This window comes from Hippopotamus amphibius, chromosome 8 (assembly GCF_030028045.1).
Source record: "Hippopotamus amphibius kiboko isolate mHipAmp2 chromosome 8, mHipAmp2.hap2, whole genome shotgun sequence".
Classification (NCBI taxonomy): domain Eukaryota; kingdom Metazoa; phylum Chordata; class Mammalia; order Artiodactyla; family Hippopotamidae; genus Hippopotamus; species Hippopotamus amphibius.
In genome coordinates, this window is record NC_080193.1 from 42541106 (window position 1) to 42560954 (window position 19849).

Genomic DNA, 19849 nt, shown 5'->3' on the forward strand with positions numbered 1-19849 from the left:
CCAAGGCACCAGGGAGGCAGCCAGGCGCTGGGGACAGGTTTGAAAGGAGGCAGGTGCAGGCTGAATTCCCAGCAGTGTTATGGGTCACCTTTCCTTTGTTGAGTCCCATGAGTGAAATGGGGGGTATCTGTGTTTTGTGGGTGCCAGTGAGGTTTAGATGGAGTGTGTTGTGTCCCTGGTTCTTCTGGCTGCTTCTCTCAGCACTCTGTGTGGTGCATGGTGATGACTGGTGTTCACGGATGTCTGACCAGATACAGCTTGAGCTCCTGGATGGCAGGGATGGTGTCCTGAGGATGCTCAGAACCACCCCACTCCCTGTGTTGAGCTCAGTGCTGAGCGCAAAATAGACTTTCAATAAAGACAAGATAGGATGGACGAAGCTGGGAGAGCCTCCCCTTACACCTGTGGTGGGACTGTGACTCACCCATCCGTTTATTCAAGAGTCACTTCTCAGCCCCATGCTGGGCACTCAGGGCCACACCGAGGAGCACACGTGGCCCCTACCCTCCAGGGCTCCAAGCCAGAGCCATGAGAACTGACATTCTGCTTTCCCTCTGCACACAGGCTGTCAGGAGCGGCTGCCTCAGGATGTCGGGCTTGAGACTGGTAAGAACTGCATCTCTTCCCTCCAGGGGTTGCTCATGGGAGTTGCCAAAGGCTAAGTCAAATTACTCCCAAGGAGAGAAGAAGAGAGGCAATGAGACCCTATAAGGAAAATACCAGAGACAGGGAGTTTGAGGCATAAGACAGATTGTATTGCAATTATCTAAAGAAATGAGTTCGGCCAACCTCTGGGCCTCAGCAGGATGGCCACAAGTGCACAGTAATTCCCCACTTATATTCAGGGCTTAAAATGTCTTGACAAAACACACTACTATATATAAAATAGGTAACCAACAAGGACCTACTGTATAGCACAGGTAACTATACTCAATATCTTGTGATAACCTATAATGGAAATAATATAAAAAAAGAAAGAATATATATATATATATATATATATATATATATGTTTAACTGAGTCACTTTGCTATACACCTGAAACTAACACAGCATTGTAAATCAACTATATTTCAATAAATTTTTTAAAAGATAAAATAAAAGGAAAAATGAAAGAACATAGATAAAAATGTCTTGACAAAGGTATTTCTCGTTTGTTGGCTTCTTCATTTATCTTTTTCTTAAATTTTAATGTGGAGATCTTTTATTTATTTATTTTTATCTATTTATTTGGCTACATTGTGTTTGTGTTGCTGCACGTGGGCTTTCTCTAGTTGTGGTAAGCAGGGGCTACTCTTTGTTGTGGTGTGCGGGCTTCTCATTGTGGTGGCTTCTCTTGTTGCAGAGCACGGGCTCTAGGCACGTGGACTTCAGTAGTTGTGGTGCACGGGCTCAACAGTTATGGCTCATGGGCTTAGTTGCTCTGTGGCATCTGGGATTATCCCAGACCAGGGATTGATCCTGTGTCCCTGCATTGGCAGGCGGATTCTTGACCACTGCACCACCAGGGAAGTCCCCTCATCCTCTATTTCTTGAATCTCAATATAGACTTGACTGAGAACTTCTGCTTATCTCTTCCTGCTCATTCTTTTCCTGACTCAGCTGCTTCTGCACAGTCATCTCTTTCTTCCAACAGAGTTCAAGAAGCAGCTCTGTTTTCTGCTGCTTGGCTTCTCATCTATTTCCTAGCAGAGCTTTGGCCAAATGGAATAAACAAAAGTCATGTTCCAGCTCTTTTATTTATTCTTCCAGCTCACGTTGGGCTAACACCTTATCATTCAATGTGGATTGGAAATGGTATCTCTCTCTTTCTCATCTCTGGTTAATATCAAGTTTGCTGTGAGATGCCCATCATCTGTCTTTGATAATTTTCTCGCTTTGGTAATTTGCCAACTGTTCCAGCTGCACGCTTCAATTTTCACACTGGAATTTCATCCTTGTTGTAAGAACACTTTTCCAGGTCTCAGATGTTCCTGCTGTGATTGAATTAGTTCACTGAGCCTAGTATGTTGCTCAGGCTGGTCTTCTGTATCCAGTGGCAGCTGTTCCTTGCTGTTCTTTTTCACTTAGTTTTCTTTTTATAAAGTTGTTTTGGGCACACAGTTTAAAGAATCAGTCCCCCAATTCCTCTTCCACAGAGGTGACCACCGTCGACCTTCTAGTTGATTCTTTGATACTTCCTCTGTGTCTCTAAAGCAGGGGTCCCCAAACCCGGGGCCACGGACTGCTGCCGGTCCGTGGCCTGCTAGGAACTGGGCCGCACAGCAGGAGGTGAGCAGCGGGCAAGCAGCCGAAGCTTCATCTGCGGCTCGGCATCGCTCGCATTACCACCTGAACCATCCCCCCATCGCTTGCATTAGCCCCGCCCCTGTCCGTGGAAACATCGTCTTCCACTAAACCGGTCCCTGGTGCCAAAACGGGTGGGGACCGCTGCTGTAAAGAACATGTGTGCAGGGCTACTTGAGTTTGTGGATCCAAGCATCATCTATTACTGACTTCCCACTAGGTGACACAGACCCTAGCTCCTCACTCCTAACCCCTGCCCACCCAAAATTGTTAAATCCTAGCTTTCACTAGATCTACATACAGAGTTTACTTATAGTATCTAAGAAAATGTTCCTCTCCAAGGAACCTATGGTTACAAGGAGGGAAGGGCGGGGATTGGGGGGGTAGGGGGTGGGGTGGATGGTCAGGGAGTTTGGGATTGACATGTACACACTGCTATACTTAAAACAGATAACCAACAAGGACCTACTGTATAGCACAGGGAACTCTGCTCAATATTATGTAACCACCTAAATGGGAAAAGAATTTGAAAAAGAAGAGATACATGTATATGTATAATTGAATCACTTTGCTGTACACCTGAAACTAGCACAACACTGTTAATCAACTACACTCCAATATAAAATAAAAAGTTAAAAAGAAAAAGAAAGAAAATGTTCCTCTCGACTGAGCCCTGCAATGTACCCTAAGTGCTGTGCTTCCCTTTGTTAGACTTTGTAATTGTCTTTCTCCCCATCTGCCTTGTTTTCCGTGTACTTATAGCAACATAACCTTCCCCACACCCAGCTTTCTCCCAGATGTGACAATGTCCTTTCAAAATTATCCATCTGAGAGTTCAATCAATTTCATCCTCAGGAAGAAGTTTCTCTCAGAGTTGCTGACTTGCAATATCTAAGCTGGCATCCTCTACTTCTTAGACACACACCTTGGGATCATCTTGGGGTCTCCTTCACAACCACCCTGAACATTTCTTTCACCTCTCCTTCGCACTGAATCCCTTTTCCTGGACCCAAGGTCTTTCTTTCTCTTGGTTTTCTCCCTTGTTTTGATCAATCACAACCTGTAATAGCTTCCTGAGAAAGGGTACACATGAGGTAAATATATTTAACAACTTGCATGTCTAAAAATATGTTTATTCACATTTGAATGTCAGCTCGGCAGGATTCCATACCAAACGTAATTTTCTCTGAGAACGGTGAAGACGGTGAAGACATGTATTCCTGGTTTCCAGCATTGCCATGGAGAAGTCGGAAACTCTTCTAACTCTTGAGATTTTGTATCAATATAAAACATTTTTCTCTCTGAAAGCTTTTATGATCTTTTCTTCGTTTCAAGTATTTTGAAGCTTCATGACTGTGTGTGTTGGTGTGAACCTATTTTCACTCTTTTTACTATTGACTGGTTTGTCATCTAATTGATTTTTCCAAAAAACTTACGGGAAAATATTGCATCTTCAAAAATGTTATGTTTATACTGGAATCTCAATTTGGCTGCGTAAAAAAAAGTTGTTGGATTTTTTAATTATGGTAAAAACAGATAACATTCAATTTACCATCTGAACCACTTTTAAGCGTACAGTTCAGTATTGTTATGTATATTCACATTGTTGTGCAACAGATCTGAGAACATTTTCACCTTGCATACTTGAAACTCTATACTCATTAAATGCTGTTTTCCCTCTGTCCTCCTCCAGGCCCTGACAACTGCCGTTCTACTTTCTGTTTCTGTGATCCTGACTGCTTTAGATACATTACATGAGTGGAATCACACAGCGTTTGTCCTTCTGTGACTGGCTTCTGTCTCTTGGCATAATATTCTTGAGGTCCATCCACATTGTAGCACATGTCAGGATTTACTTTTTCTTTTTTTTTAAGATTTTTGACTTTTTAATTATTTATTTATTTATTTATTTTTGGCTGCATTGGGTCTTCGTTGCTGCACACGTGCTTTCTCTAGTTGTGGCGAGCAGGGGCTACTCTTTATTGTGCTGTGCTGTGCGGGTTTCTCATTGCAGTGGCTTCTCTTGTTGCAGAGCATGGGCTCTAGGCACTCAGTTTTCAGTAGTTGCTGTGTGTGGGCTCAGTAGCTGTGGCACACAGGCTTAGTTGCTCCAAGGCATGTGGGATCTTCCTGGCTCAGGGATTGAACCTGTGTCCCTGCTATGGCAGGCAGATTCTTAACCATTGCACCACCAGGGAAGCCTGGGATTTCCTTCTTTTTTAAGGCTGCATAATATTCCATGGTGTGTGGTATTCATTGTGCTAGGTCATTTTACATAAGACACTTGAGCATCCATGGATTTTGGTATCTGCAGGGGCTCCTGGAATCAATCCCCCAAGTATTCTGAGAGATGACTGTATATATTACATTTTTGTTTATTTTTTCATCTGCCAATAGACATTTGGGTTGTTTTTACCTCTTGGCTATTATAAATAATGCTTCAGTGAACATAGGAGTGCAAATATGTCTTTGAGATGCTGCTTTGAATTTCTTTGAATATTTACCTAGAAGTGGGGTTGCTAGATCCCACCAGTAACTGTATTTTTACTTTTTTAAAAAATAAATTTATTTATTTATTTATTTAATTGGCTGTGTTGGGTCTTTGTTGCTGCACGTGGGCTTTCTGTACTTGTGGAGAGCGGGGTCTACTCTTCGTTGCAGTGCGCAGGCTTCTCATTGCGGTGGCTTCTCTTGCAGAGCACAGGCTCTAGGCACTTGGGCTTCAGTAGTTGCAGTGCATGGGCTCATGAGTTGTGGCTCATGGGCTCTAGAGCACAGGCTCAGTAGTTGTGGTGCACGGACTTAGTTGCTCCATGGCACGTGGGATCTTCCCAGCCCAGGGCTCGAACCCATGTCCCTGCATTGGCAGGCGGATTATTAACCACTGCGCCACCAGGGAAGCCCCTATTTTTACTTTATTGAGGAACCTTCATACTGTTTTCTCCAGTGGCTGCACTATATTACATTCCCACCAACAGTATACCAGGGTTCCAATTTCTCTACATCCTCAACAACACTTGTAGGTTTCTGTCCTTTTTATAATGGCCATCCTAATAGCTGTATTGCTCTTTTCCTGAGGTCTTTGTAGGAGTTGTTCTGCCCTCATATATGATTTGAATTTGTCCTAAATTTTCTCCTTATAAGTGAACTTGTCTTTTTCTCTGCCTACCCCTCAAAGAATTATTTCTTTATTTTTGAAGTCCAATAACCTTTACTAGCATGTGTCCTAGAGTTGATTTTTCTTTGTCATTATGCCAAAGAAATAATGATGTGTCTTCAGTCCATAGATTCAAGGCTTCATTAATTTCTGGAAAGTTGTCTTGAATTATATCTTTAAATAATTTTTCTGTTTTTTTTTTCCCCTGGTTTTCTTCTTTGGGCACTTTGATTATTTGTATTTTCGCCTGCCTTCCATATCCTTTTCTTCCTAATCCTAATTTTGGAGATTTCTGTGTCGTTTTGCCCACTGTTCTCCTCCTGTCTTCCATGATCTTTACCATGATTTTAGCAGTGCTTATTCCCCTGTTGTTGTTTCCAGTTTCGCTTTCATCTCTAGCCCATGTTTACTTCTTTTCCTTCATTTCTATCTCGAGTTCTGCCAATTCATCCTTTGCAGTTGTCTCAGCATCTAATTTATGAGCTCTCGTGCCTGTGCTCTACACCTCATTGAGTTTTTGGAAAGTGTGGTGAAACACTGGGTCACAGCTTTCCACGGCTCTGTGGCAGTTTGTTTGTTTTCCCCTGGGGAGTGTTATTCACCTGCTCCTTGCCTCCTTTTGAATTTCAGTATCTTTGCATGTGGATCTGTGCTTGTTCCTTTGGGATTCCTCCTCTTTGAGTGGGGTGAGCTTTCTTGGATCAGAAAGAGGTTCGTGTGGGTCAATGCCATGTTGCAGGCCAGGCACAGACCTAGTGAGAGTTTAGTCTTGGCTTTTCCCCAGCTATTGGGTGTAGCTACTATAGGGCTATTCACAGGGCAAAGACTCTCTTTTTGCACCTCACAGAGGGACACTTTCCTGCAAAAACTGGGCCAGGGACGCTTCCCCTGCCACCTCCCATTAACTTCCTGGCAAGAGCAAGAAAGGGCTGGGGCATGGGGGTGGGGGGGAGGAGAGAGGGAAGAAGAAAAAGAAGGAGGAGGAGAGGAGGAGGAGGGGAATTGGGGAGGACAAGGGGGAGAGAGAACACGCCAGCCACCTTGGGATCTCTTGGATGGGACACCCCCCTCTTTCCAGGGGAGGTACGTCTTGAGCAGGAAGGGGAAGGTGGAGCAAGGATCTGACCTGCAACTCCTCTCTGCCCTCCAGGGTGACCACGTGTGGCTGAACCCCACCTCTGCCGACAAGACTGGTGTGGCCATCGGGGGCATCATCAAAGAAACAAAGCCTGGCAAGATCTTGGTTGAAGATGATGAGGGCAAGGTCAGTACGGACACCCTCTCCTAAGAGGTTCGCCCTTCTCTGCCCCCCACCCACCACCTCCAGGGCCCTGAGCCCCCTCCCTTCTCCGGTACTGCTCCCAATACCGGGGATTCCAGAGCCCAAGTCAGGGACCCATGAGGCAGGACAGACCACAGGGAAGTCCTGTCATGTGAACACTGCATGTCTGTCTTGGGAACTGTTTCTATAGCGAAGAACCAGGGAGCGGGTTGGCAGGTGGAAAATTAGGACAATCAGGGAGCAGGAAAGAATGAATTGGGAAAAGGGTAGAAAAGAGAGCTGGCAGGAAGCTCATTTGCAAAGTGAAGACGGTGCGCAGGGAGGACAGGCACGAGGGAGGGAAAGGTGTGTGAGAAAGATGCCTGGAGGGGAGACCCCCAAATGTGAGGAGGAGGAGGAAGCCCAGATCACAGCAAAGCAGCCCAGACGAGAGAGTAGGAGGCTCAGGGTGACCGGCTGGGGGTGCAGCTCAGTCACCTGGGGGGGTGGGAAGGAGCAGGGGAGGGGCTGTGGGGAAGGGTATGCAGAGTGAGGGGTCTAGCTGGTCACTTAGGTCCTCCTTGGGCAGCCCTCTTTGCTGAGGGGCTGCAAAGTGAAGCATGTGGAGACTTGGCCTTCAAGGAGAACGTTCTAGATTGTGACCCGTGAGCCCCATAATATGGAAACCAGTCAAACATTAACAGTAACATCTTCTGTTTGCAAAATGATGTCATGCCATTTAAAAACAAAAAACACTTTTCCTTGCACACTTTTATCCCAATCATCTGTGAGGACCCCAGCTGCAAACTGCCCCGATCCCAACCACAGCCAAATCTAACTCCTGGCTACTTGCTCCTCTGACCCTGGTCTGAACTTCATCCTTAGCCCCAGTGCACACGGACCCCCCAGCCCTAGACATGTGCTGACTCCAGCCTTGGATTGACCCGACTGCTTGACCTTCACCACAGACTACCCTGGCCAGGTTCTGGCCACCAGGTCGACTGATCCACTGAGGACATGGAGGAGAGGTTGGCCCAGGCAGAGGCCACCACTCAGGAGAGTCTGTGCCCTTTGTTCCAGGAATGCTGGATCCAAGCAGAGGACTCTGGCATCCTCAGCCCCATGCACCCCAACTCGGCTCAGGGTGTGGATGACATGATCCGCCTGGGGGACCTGAACGAGGCAGGCATGGTGCACAACCTCCTGATCCGCTACCAGCAGCACAAGATCTACGTGAGTGCCCCCTGGCCACACGGACCCCCGTGATGCGCTTGGGCCATACGTGCCGACCTGGCGGGGGAAGAAAACCATGCCCCAGGCGCACCTGGCTCCGAACCTGCTCTGCACGCCCTCACAGTATGTGGGTGCTCATCAGCCTCTGCTCCCCCATCCGAAAGCAGCAGGTGGATCAAGCCTTCGAGGGTGCAGAAAGCTGACGTGCAGGTGCCAGCCCAGTGCCCGGCACGCAGTAGCTGCTCAATTACTGCTGCCTCTTCCCTCATCTGTGGCTGAGCAGAAGTTCTGCTCTGATGGCTGAGTGGACCAGAGGCTGTGGGGAGTAGTCTTCTGCCTGTTTCCTTCCTAGGTATGTGGCAGAGACAGGGTTACCAGGCAATAGACCTCTGCCCTCCTATGAAGTAAGTTATGTGATAACCAGGAGGACTGTGTAGGTAGATGCGGGTCCTTCTCCCAAAGCCTAGCAGTGGATGGGAGGTTCACATCCCTGTTCTGATGCAGACCTCCTGGGAGAGGTGGTATTCCAAAACTGACACCAGCCCTGCCATGAGCAGGTATGACCTGGAAAAGTCACCACCTGTCCGGGCCTCTGAGAGAGAGAGGCAGCTCAATGACCTCTAACCAGCCCTGATCCTAGGATGCTGAGAGGAGCAGGATAGTGAGCAGGGGGCCCTGCACAGAGGGCAGAGCTGGGAGAGGAGAAGGAGGAGGCCCTGGGTGCCGGGGGCAGGGGATGGGCACTCTGAGTCCACTCTGGCTTAGCAGTAAGCTAAGTTGAATTGCAGCTTATCCTTTCCAAAGAGCTTGGCTTGCATTCTTTTATCTGATTGTCATCGTCCTGAGCCAGAGAGATTATTCTCTCCTAAAATGAAAACGAAGTCACTGCACATGACTGTTGAGGTGGCTGTCCCCGCTCCAACCCACAGAAGCGGGCAGGCCCAGTGGCGGCTCCAGATGAGCAGGAGATCCTGAACTAGGGTCCCAAGTGGTGTCCCTGAGGGCCCCCGTGGTAGCCCAGCCTCACGGAGGCTCCTGTGGGAGGCAGATGAAGGCTCGCTTCATACATTCGGTGCATTTTTATTGATCCTCTTCAAAATACCAGGCAGAGAGCTAAACATGAACCACGATCACCTCATTTATCGTTCCTGTGAATGCACGCCCACCCCAGCAACTCTCATCCCTGGTGAGCCGCCCAGGCTCTCAGATCAGACCCCGCCTCCCCACCAGAGTCAGCCAGTCCTGGTGGCCCTCTGGAGGTGGCATCCAAGGCAAAAGTCAGGACCAAGCATGCTGATCCTCAGAGTACGGACCACTAATCACCTTCTCCCTTCTCCAGACATATACAGGCTCCATCCTGGTGGCCGTGAACCCGTTCCAGATGCTGCCCCTCTACACCGTGGAGCAGGTGCAGCTGTACTACAAACGCCATGTGGGCGAGCTGCCACCACACATCTTTGCCATTGCCAACAGCTGCTACTTCAACATGAAGAAGAACAAGAGGGACCAGTGCTGCATTATCAGGTGAGGTCCTGGGTGGGCAGGTGGGCCAGGCACTGCCTCCGAGCATCTCATAAAGGAGGGACCATCTCCTCTCCCGAAACCTCTCCAGACCAGCGTGTAACTTAGGGGCTCCCGTTCAACGGCAAAGACCCTCCTCCACAGCCATGAGCTCCCCTGCGTCTGGCCCCCTGCAGCCCCTCCACCCTAAAAACTCCTTCTGAGGCTTCCTTCCTTCAGAACCTGCTCTTCCACTGTATCATCAGGGCTGGACCACCCCAGCCTTCTGTGAATATTTCCCAAGAGGAGGAAGGAAGGGTGGGGATGGGCTAGTTTAGAAATGGGACCCAGTATAGGCCACTTGGGGTGCAAGGATCAAACAGGTGAGGTCCCTCAAAAGCAGCCTCAGGGCAGGTCTCAGGGGCGACAGCTCTCAGATTGCTGGGGCTTAGAAGGGACGTGTCCCCTGTCCAGTCCAGGTGCTGGTCCTGCTTCAGAGACTTGCTGGCTGGCCTTGCTTCTCTGCCTCCTGCCCTCCTGGTACCCATGGAAGGGAGGCTGAGCAGGAAAGGAAGGGGGAGAGGGAATCTGACTCCAGGGCACCTTGCTTGGTGCTCTAAGTTATCCGTTCGTTCATTCATTCATTCATTCATTCATTCATTCATGGTTCTATTGTGCTTCAATTTTGCTTCCTGTCCTGTCCTAACATAGGAAGACAGCAGCAAAGGAAAGGGACTAAAATCCCTGCCTCGTGGAGCTTACATTCTAGAAAGGCAATAAGTAAGCTCATTGTTTCGGCAGGTAATAAGAACTTTGAAGAAAAACACTGCAGGGAAAGAGGAAAGAGAGTGATGGGGCCACTGCTTTAGGTAAAAGGGCAGATGCGACTGGTCTCTCTGAGGAGGGGATGTTGGAACAGAGACCAGAACGAAGTCCTACAGCATTTGTTATCCTGTTTCATGTTCTCAGCAACTCTCTGTAGCAGATACTCCTATTCCTGTTTTACTGTTGAGGAAACCTCCCACCAGAGAGGTTGACATTCTTTCCTAGAGACACACAGCTGTTAAGCAGGGAATTCAAACCCAAGGCACTGGTAAAAGAAGACAGAGAGATGTCTTGGCCAGGAAGCATCACCTCCAGGACAGCAGTGCCTGCAGAAGAGTGCAGAGCACCCAGGCGGCTCCTTACATGAACATCACTCCGAGTCACACTGCCTCCCCTGGGGCGTGAGCGACACACCTGCGCCCTCTGCCCTCAGAGTCATCTCTACATACAGGGGTGTTAGCCTGACTGACTTCGCGGGCATAGTGATCAGGGACATTTGGGTCAAAACTCTTTTCAAAAATTAATATTTTCAGATGAAATCGTATTTGTCTGGGGTTTGCTTCAAAATAGTACAGGAAGGGAAACAGAACTGGGCAGGAGTTGCATCTGGGAATGGGACTGTGGGAGTTCATTAGGCAAACTGTAAAGTGCAGGAGTGCCCTGGGGATCTGGTAAAAACACAGATTCTGGGTGAGCTGAGCTGGGGGAGCCTGGGAGTCTGCATTTCCAACCAGGCGGCAGGCGCTGCTAGCCTGTGGGCCATACTTTTATTAGCAACATGTTGCACCATTCTGCCTCCACAGTTTCTATAATTTGACATTTTCTATAATTAAAAATCATTCATAAAAAGTAACATGTAAGCCTTTACAATAACAGTAATGTTAGTAATTGCCATCCTGAGTGTGTGCTATGTGCCAAACGCAAGTATACTTTTAACTTAATTAAACACCCTAGGTAATTTTCATCTTTATATTGATGGACTGATAAATAATTATTTTATTGTTAAAGTTTAAAACGTGTAGTTTTATTATGGTTTCCTCTTTAATTCATTGCCTTTTAGAAGAGCACCTTTAATTTCTAAGCATAAAAGTATTTTCATCTTTCAGTTGTTGATTTCTAATTTAATTGCATTGTGATTAATATGTTCTATACGTTATTGACTCAGGAATATGCTGACTTCTTTTCCAGACCTACTACTTCGTGAAATGTGTAAATATTTTATGTGATCTCCAAAACATTTATATGTTCTCTGTTAGCTCAATAGTCTGTAAATAATTATTAGTTTAAGCTCATTAAAGATTTTTTATATGCTTGATCTCTAGATTTCTGATAGAAATATGTTAAAATCTCCTTTTAGTTTCCACAGAGTTGGCTTTGTATATTTAGAAGCTGTGTTATTAGGTGCATACAAATTTGTGATATTAATATCCTAGGAATGATTTATTATGTCATGTTCTATTTTTTCTATTATGCTTTTTTACCTAGGTATATTTTGTAGTAATATTTTGGGTATCTTTTCTGATATATTTGTTTTTCCCAAACTCTGCATGTGCATGGTGTGTGTTTTGGCTATTTTTTCTGATCAGTATTTTATGGTATATATTAATGCTTTTTTTCTTCCAGTTTTATTGAGAGATAATTGACATACAGCACTGTATAAGTTTAAGGTGTACAGCATAATGATTTGATTTACATACGTCATGGAATGATTATCACAATAAATTTAGTGAACATCCATCATCTCATATAGATACAAAAGTAAAGAAACAGGAAAAAAGCTTTTTTCTTGTGATGAGAACTCTTAGGACTCATTCTCTTAACTTTCATATGTAATGTTCAGCAGTGTTAATTACATTTATCATGCTGTATATTACATCCCTAGAAGTCATTTATGTCATAACTGGAAGTTTGCACCTTTTGACTGCCTTCATCCAGTTCCCCCTCCCCGCACCCCTTGCCTTGGGTAACCACAGATCTGATTCTTTTTCTGTGATTTTGTTTGTATGTTTGTTTTTGAAGTTTAATTGACCTACAACACTACATTAGTTCCTGTTACACAACCTAGTGATTTTTTTTCTATACACTTCAAAATGATCACCACAAGTCTAGTTACAATAGGTGACCAGAAAGATATTATTTAGTTATTGACTGTATTTCCCACACTGTGCATTTCATACCTGTGACTCATTCATTTTGCAACCGGAAATTTGTACCTCTTAATCTCTCTCACCTATGTCTCTCCTCCCTGCTCCCCTCAGGCAACCACTTACTTGTCCTCTGTATCTGTCACTCTGTTTATGTTTTGTTCTGTTTGTTCATTTGTTGTGTTTTTTAGATTTCAGCAGAAATCACACAGTAATTTGTCTTTCTCTGTCTGTCTTATTTCACTTAGCATAATACCCTCTAGGTCCATTCATGTTGTAGCAAATGGCAAGATTTCATTCTTTTTTATGGCTGAATAATATTCCACTGTATATATATATATCATTTAATCCATTTACATTTAAAGTAATTATTGATAGACATGTACTTATTGTCATTTTGCTAATTGTCTTTGGGTTGTTTTGTTCCTTTCTTCTTTTGTTCTCTTCCCTTGTGATTTGATGACTATCATTAATACTATGTTTGGATTCCTTTATTTTTTCTGTGTGTGTATCTATGATAGATTTTTGGTTTGTGATTACCTTGAGGCTTATATACGGCTATGCATATGTGTGTGTGGAAAGATAGATAGGTAGGTAGATAGATGATAGATAGGTAGATATGATTATTTTAAGTTGCTGATCTCTTACTTTAAAATGTATTTTAATAACCCTGCATTTTTACTCCCCCTATTTATGCCCACTATTTTTCACATCATATTTTATATCATTTTGTTTTGCATATCCCTTAACTACTTATTGCGGATTTAGGTGATCTTATTCCTTTTGCCTTTTAACTCTCCTGCTAGCTTTATATGTGGTTGATTTATTACATTTACTGTATATTTACCTTTACCAATGAGATTTTTTCCTTTCATAATTTTCATGTTTCTAGTAGTGGCCTTTTCTTTTTCACTTAGAGAAGTCCTTTTAACATTTGTTTTAAATCTGGTTTGGTGGTTCAGAATTCCTTTTCTTTTTGCTTGTCTGTAAAGCTTTTGGTCTCTCCATCAAATCTGAATGAGAGCCTTGCTGGGTAGAGTATTTTTTGTTGTAGGTTTTCCTTTTCATCACTTTAAATATATCGTGCCACTCCCTTCTGGCCTTCAGAGTTTCTGCTGAAAAGTCATCTGAGAACCTTATAAGAATTCCCTTGTATGTTACTTGTTGCTTTTCCCTTGCTGCTTTTAATATTTTCTATATTAATTTTTGCCATTTTAACTACAATGTATCTTGGTGCGGTCCTCACTGGTTGGAACTCTCTGTGCTTCTGGACCTGAATGTCTCTTTCCTTTCCCAGGTTAGGGACATTTTCAGCTATTATGCCTTCAAATATGTTCTCTGCCCCTTTCTCTCTCTCTTCTCCTTCTGGGACCCTTATAATCTGAATGTTAGTATGTTTGATGTTGTTCCAGAGGTCTCTTAAACCGTCCTATTTTCTTTCATGCTTTTTTCTGTTGAGCATCAATGATTTCCACTGCTCTGTCTTCCAGCTCACTGATCCATTTCTCTGTATCATCTGATCTACTGCTGTTTCCTTCTAGTGTATTTTTTTTATTTCAGGTATTGTATTCTTCAGATCTGTTTGGTTCTTCTCTCTATCTTCTGACCCTGTGTTAAGATTCTTTCTGTGTTCATCCATTCTTCTGAGTCCTTTGAGCATCTTTACAATCATTACCTTGAACTCTTTCTCAGGCAGATTGCTCATCTCTACTTCACTTAGTTCCTCTGGAGTTTTATCTTGTTTCTTCATTTGGAACATATTCCTCTGTTGACTCATCTTGCCTAATTTACTGTTTTTTTTTTCTATGTATTTGGTAGGTTGGTTACAATTCCTGACTTTGGAGATGTGCCTTATGTAGGAGAGGTCCTGTGCATTCCAGCAGTGTACTACCCTCTGGGCACCAGAGGCAAATACTCCAGGGGTGCCCCCTTTGTGGGCTGCATGGATCCTTCTATTGTGGTGGGCTGACTACTGAGGGTGGTCTGATAGGCATGGCTGGCCCCAGTCCAGTTTGATGCCAGGCCCTGACTCATGTGAAGGCTGCTGGCAGCTGGTGGGTGAGGCTAGGTCACGAGGCTGCTGGCTGCAGGACCCTAGGGAATCCTAGGGCTAGCAGTGAGCAGGGCAGCATCCTGGAATGGGTGGTTGTGGGCCTGGGAGTCCCAGATCCAGTATTGGCCTGCTGACTGGTGGGGCCAGCTCCTGATGTGGCTAGCTGCAGGGTGTGGGGTGTCCCAAATCTGGCCTTGGTGAGTGGGGCTGGATCTTGAGGTGTCCTGGGGTTATGTGCTGGCTCATGGTAGACAGAACTGGGTTCCTAAGGTGTCTCAGAGCTGGTGTCCACCTGCTGGCAGGCAGGGCCCAGAGGTTTCCAAGGTTGATGTTGGCCTGATGGTGGGTGGGGGCTGGGCCTGGGGGGCCTGGGGCTCACTGGTGGGTGAGGCTCGGTTCTGGGTCCTCTGGTGGACAGACCCAGGTCCTGGGGCAGCTGCGTGCTCTGGGGGTCTTAAGGCAGCCAGCCAGGTGGTAGGTGGGGCTGTGTCCTGGCCCTGCAGTTGCTTGGCCTGAGGTGTCCCAGTACTGGTGCCAATAGCCTGGTTGGCAGGGCTGGGCCCAGTGCCAAGAAGCTGGAGGGAGGATTCCACAACAGCACTTGCCAGCCCAGTGTCCATGTGGTCAACAAGCTCCCAGAAATGACTCTGCCAGTGTCTACGTGCCCAGGGTGAGCTGCAGTCACCTCCTGCCTCCAGGAGACTCTCTAAGATCGGCAGGCAAGTCTGACCCAGGCTCCTTTCAAATGACTGCTTCTGCCCTGGGTCCCGGCGTGTGTGAGATTTTGTGCGTGCCCCTTAGGAGTGGAGTCTCTATTTCCCACAGCCCTCTGGCTCTTCTGAAAGTAGGTCCCACTGGCCTTCAAAGCCAAATGTTGTGAGGACTTGTCTTCCTGGTTCAGGAGACCAGTGTGGAGCTCAGACCCCTCACTCCTCGGGAGCACCCCCGTAACTGTAATTATGCTCCCATCTGTGGGTCACCTACCTGGGGGTAAGGGTCTTGACTATACTGCATCTCTGCCCCTCTGGTTTCTTCTTTTTTTGTTGTTTTGGGGGAGTTTTTTGTTTGTTTTTTGAGTTGAGGTCATTTAACTATGAGTTAAATATATTTTATTCTTTAAACATAATGTGGAACTTCCCTGGCGGTTTGGTGTTCAGACTCCGTGTTCCACTGTAGGGGACACGGGTTTGATCCCTGGTCAGGGAACTAAGATCTCACATGCCATGCAGTGCGGCCAAAACAACAACAACCAAAAACCATAATGCCATTTAATATTTAGTCCTGCGACAATAAAACAAATTTTGTTTTGTTTTGTTTTGATTGTTGTTTTTAACTTTATTGGAGTATAGTTGACTTATAATGTTGTGTTAGTGTCAGGTGGACAGCAAAGTGATTCAGTTATACATATACATATATTCATTCTTTTTCAGATTCTTTTCTCAAATAGGTTGTAACAGAATATTGAGCACTTCCCTGTGCTGTGGTTCCTTCTTTATGTATTTAGTTAAAGAATTTCTTTTCTGCTAGTCTTCCAGTTTTTGTCATCAGTAATTCCTCTGTAAATAGCTGTAATTTTGGTGTGCCCATGGCAGGAGGTGAGCTCAGGGTCCTTCTATATCGCCATCTTGGCAACCCCACTGCCCTGAGTAATTTTAAAAACTGGTTTTCATATTTTGCCATTTGAAATTAATATATACATTCACTATGAAAATTTTAAAAAATTTCAGAAAAATATTCTCAGGGGAAAAAACTGCTAGACATGTTTGGAAGAAAAAGCTTCCTCCAGCCACTTGATTAAAATTTTACTGAATAGTACCTACATGTGTCACTTCACTTAATTAGTAAGCATCACTCATGCTACTGCAGGCTCTGTGCAGACCTGCATTAAGTGGCTGCACAATGTTCTCTCACTGGATGGACCATAACTAATTTCCCCTATTTTTGTTGCTTCCCATGTTCCACAGTTGCAATGATAAATAAACAGTGCTTTAGTGAGCAGGAAGCTTTGTTGAAAAGGCTTTCTCTGATTTTAGGATTCTCTCCTTAGACTAAAAGCAGGATAATTCTGAAGGGTTTTGATACCTATACCAGATTGCTTTCCCAAAAGCCTGATGCAGTTTCCCTCTGGCCAGCATGACCTCACTGTTCACGGAAAGAATGTTACATCAGGGAATTGCATCACCTGGTCTTAGTCATTCATCTGTGGTGACTGAACACTGTGCCAGTGACCCTGGAATGGAACCAGATACGACCATGCCTGCATAGCCACAGTTCATAGAAAACATGAACACACTAATAACTAACACAAAGTAGGCAGTGGACATCAGGGCGAACACGGTGCGACTTCTGCACAGGGAAAGAGCATCCTTGTTCAGACTGGCCCAGAAAGCGGGCCTGTCATGGATTTGCAGGAGAGTTGAGAGGTGTTGAAAAGTAGTTGTTCTATTGACTGATGTTCCTGCATGCCCTCTTTGCAGCGGCGAGTCTGGAGCAGGGAAAACAGAGACCACCAAGCTCATTCTGCAGTTCCTGGCCACCATCAGTGGCCAGCATTCGTGGATTGAGCAGCAGGTCCTGGAAGCCAACCCCATCCTGGAAGGTAAGCAGTCACCCAGGGGACCAACCTTCTTTCCAGGCCCTGTAGGCTGGCACCTTCCTGCCAGGGGCTGCCCGTGGGGAAGGACAGGATAAGCCGTACACTTTGTGACATCTCAGGATTCCTCAGGACATGAAAGACAAGGATGCGGTGGATGGTAGTGTGGGGACTACCAGGAAGCACAGAAAAGAAAGACTGATAACCTTGTAGGCTTGTTCACAGGTGTGTTTTCCACAGGATCTTAACAAGTATTCCTTTTTAAAAGGGCTCCAAGGGATTTCCCTGATGGTCCAATAGTTAAGACTGTGCTTTCATTGCAAGGGGCGCAGGTCTGACCCCTGGTCGGGGAACTAAGATCCCACATGCTGCACAGTGCTGCCAAAAAAATAACAAATAAAATAAAAAAATAAAAGGGGCTCCAAGATGAAATCAATTTGGGAAATGCTGGGGGTGGATTATTGATACATGGAAGGATCCCAAATGCATTATGCTAATAAAAGTAGGCAGATCCTCTGTTTTTTCAACTAAGTGTGCAGGTGAGGATGTGTGTGCAAAGGATCTTTCTTAATGCGGTCACATCATAAAAGCTTGCAGAAGCAGCTCTATGGAATGCACTTTGGATCATGCAGTAACCAAAATGACACCTAGTCTAACCTTACCTACACCCTGGCCTGTGCCAGCTCTTGCTACTCTCCCTGTGAGCTTGCTCTAACCCAGCTTCCACCCTACAGCCTGAGCAATCTTTCTAAAATGCAAATCTGCCAGCACACTCCCTCAGGAGGTTTCCTGCCTCCCCCATCACCTGTGGGACTAATCCCAAACTTCTTAGTTTGGCATTCAAGGCTCTGAGCTACTTGGCCCCACCTGCTAACAGTTCTATCCATCTTCCACTGCTTTCCTCCTGTATCCTTTGGTCCAGCCAAATTTCCCTCCCTGGAAGACCATCCCATGCTCTCTGACCTTCAAACCTTTAGCTGCACTTTGCCTTCCTCTTAGCAAACCCTTGACTGCCACCACTGTCTAGTGACATCCTACTCATCCTTCAGTTCTGGGCTTGGCCACCTCCTCTGAGAAGCCTTCTCAGAGGACCCCGCTAAGAGTAAATTTTCTCTTCTCTGCTCCCATCATGGACATCATCCGCTGGCCCTCTCAGCCTTTGGAAATGCCAAGACGATCCGAAACGACAACTCAAGCCGCTTTGGGAAGTACATTGACATCTACTTCAACCCCAGTGGGGTGATCGAGGGGGCACGCATCGAGCAATTTCTCCTGGAGAAATCCCGGGTCTGCCGGCAGGTAAGGCCTCTGCCTGCTGCACTGGTCCTGCAGGAACCTCCCCCCACGCCAGGATGCAAATTAAGAGGGGTCCCTTCCATCACTCTCACCCCTCCTTCCCTTCTCCCCAGGCCCCCGTAGGCCATAGCTTGCTGCCATTGAACCCTGGCCCAAGATGGGCCAAGGACCTTAGAACTGGATAATGATGGTCTCTCCCCAATATTCAAGGAAATGATTTATTCAAGGATTTTATGTTTTGAACTTTCCGTCTATATTAGTGTCGTCATCCTTTGGTGCTTACTACTCTTTACACCTCTACTAGAATTAATTTTGATGCCATGCCAGTCCCCGGCTGGGGGTGGATGTATCTTCAGTGTTGGTGGCCATGGCAGGAGAACCTAGATGACACTGTCCAAAAGACCACCTGGTCAGGAAATGGGGTGGCATGTGCGCTCTGTCATCACCTGGGGCAAAGGCCCCTCCTCAGTTTGATGCTCTGCTGTTGCCATCTTGAAATTCTTAATAACTTTTTAGCAAGAAGCCCCAAACTTTCATTTTGCACTGGGCTCTACAAATCAAGTAGGCAGTCCTAGGTGACAAGGGCCCCACAGTGTGGCAGCCACATCAGCAGAGTTAACACAGCTTTGTTGGGGGTAGGGTGCTCTCTCATATGACGGTATAACCCCTAACGTGTGTGTGTGTATGTGCGCACGTGTGCACACATACACACACACACTCTCACACAGGAAGGTTCAGAATGGGGACGTGCCACCAAAGGGGCTGGGGCTATGCGTGAGGACAGACAGACACCTGAGCAAGCTGAAGAAGGAAGCTCACCTTTAGTGACCCCCACCTTGTGCCAGGTGTTTCCCCCACATTATCTCATTGGATCTTTGCAACAACCATGAGAGACAGGTCTCTTTCTCCCCATTGTATAGGTGAAGAAACTGAGTCCAGGTAAGTTAAGTTACTTATCCAGGGTTCCAAAACTAGTAGAAGGTAGAGTCTCTCAGACTCCAAAGTTTGCCCTTTCCAGAAGCTTATAACTCTTCACATGGTGGTTGGCGAATTCATAGAATTTGTTCCTCAAGGAGGTACCCCAGAATGGAGAGGAGACTTCTAAAGCAGATCAGAGACAAGACCTGTCCATGATAAGATTAGAAATTTTTGGCATATCTATACTGTGGTATGCTGGGCAGGTTAAAAGGATGAGGAGGTGTGTCTGTCTCTCTGTTAGTGTAGACAGACAGCTAAGAGACCTGTTTAGATGGAAAAAAGAGGAAGCTGAAGAACAATAAGTATGTTCTTGCCTAAAAAATAAAAATAAGCTTCTTATTTACTCTAAGTAAATGCACTAGTGATGTCTAGAAAGGAACACAGACCATCGGATGGTTCTGAGGAGGAAGAAGAGGTCATTGAGGTTAACATTCTATACTTGGAATTGTTTGAATTTCACGCTGGGGATGCGTTCATAAATAATGTTTAAAAATGCAGAGGCCCAGCTGGTTGGCCAGGCCCG

The 19849-nt window shown here is 45.8% G+C and overlaps 1 protein-coding gene across 2 annotated transcripts in view; it reads left to right on the top strand.

Moving 5' to 3' along the window:
* Nucleotides 1-588: 588 nt before the first annotated feature.
* MYO7B (myosin VIIB) overlaps nt 589-19849 on the top strand; it is a 78601-nt gene continuing 59340 nt past the window's right edge. For both annotated transcript variants that reach the window (XM_057745489.1, XM_057745490.1), the window contains exons 1-6: nt 589-606; nt 6594-6707; nt 7785-7937; nt 9277-9461; nt 16937-17058; nt 18209-18351. In XM_057745489.1, the coding sequence (XP_057601472.1) occupies nt 589-606; nt 6594-6707; nt 7785-7937; nt 9277-9461; nt 16937-17058; nt 18209-18351 (735 nt within the window). The remainder of the gene's footprint in view (nt 607-6593; nt 6708-7784; nt 7938-9276; nt 9462-16936; nt 17059-18208; nt 18352-19849) is intronic.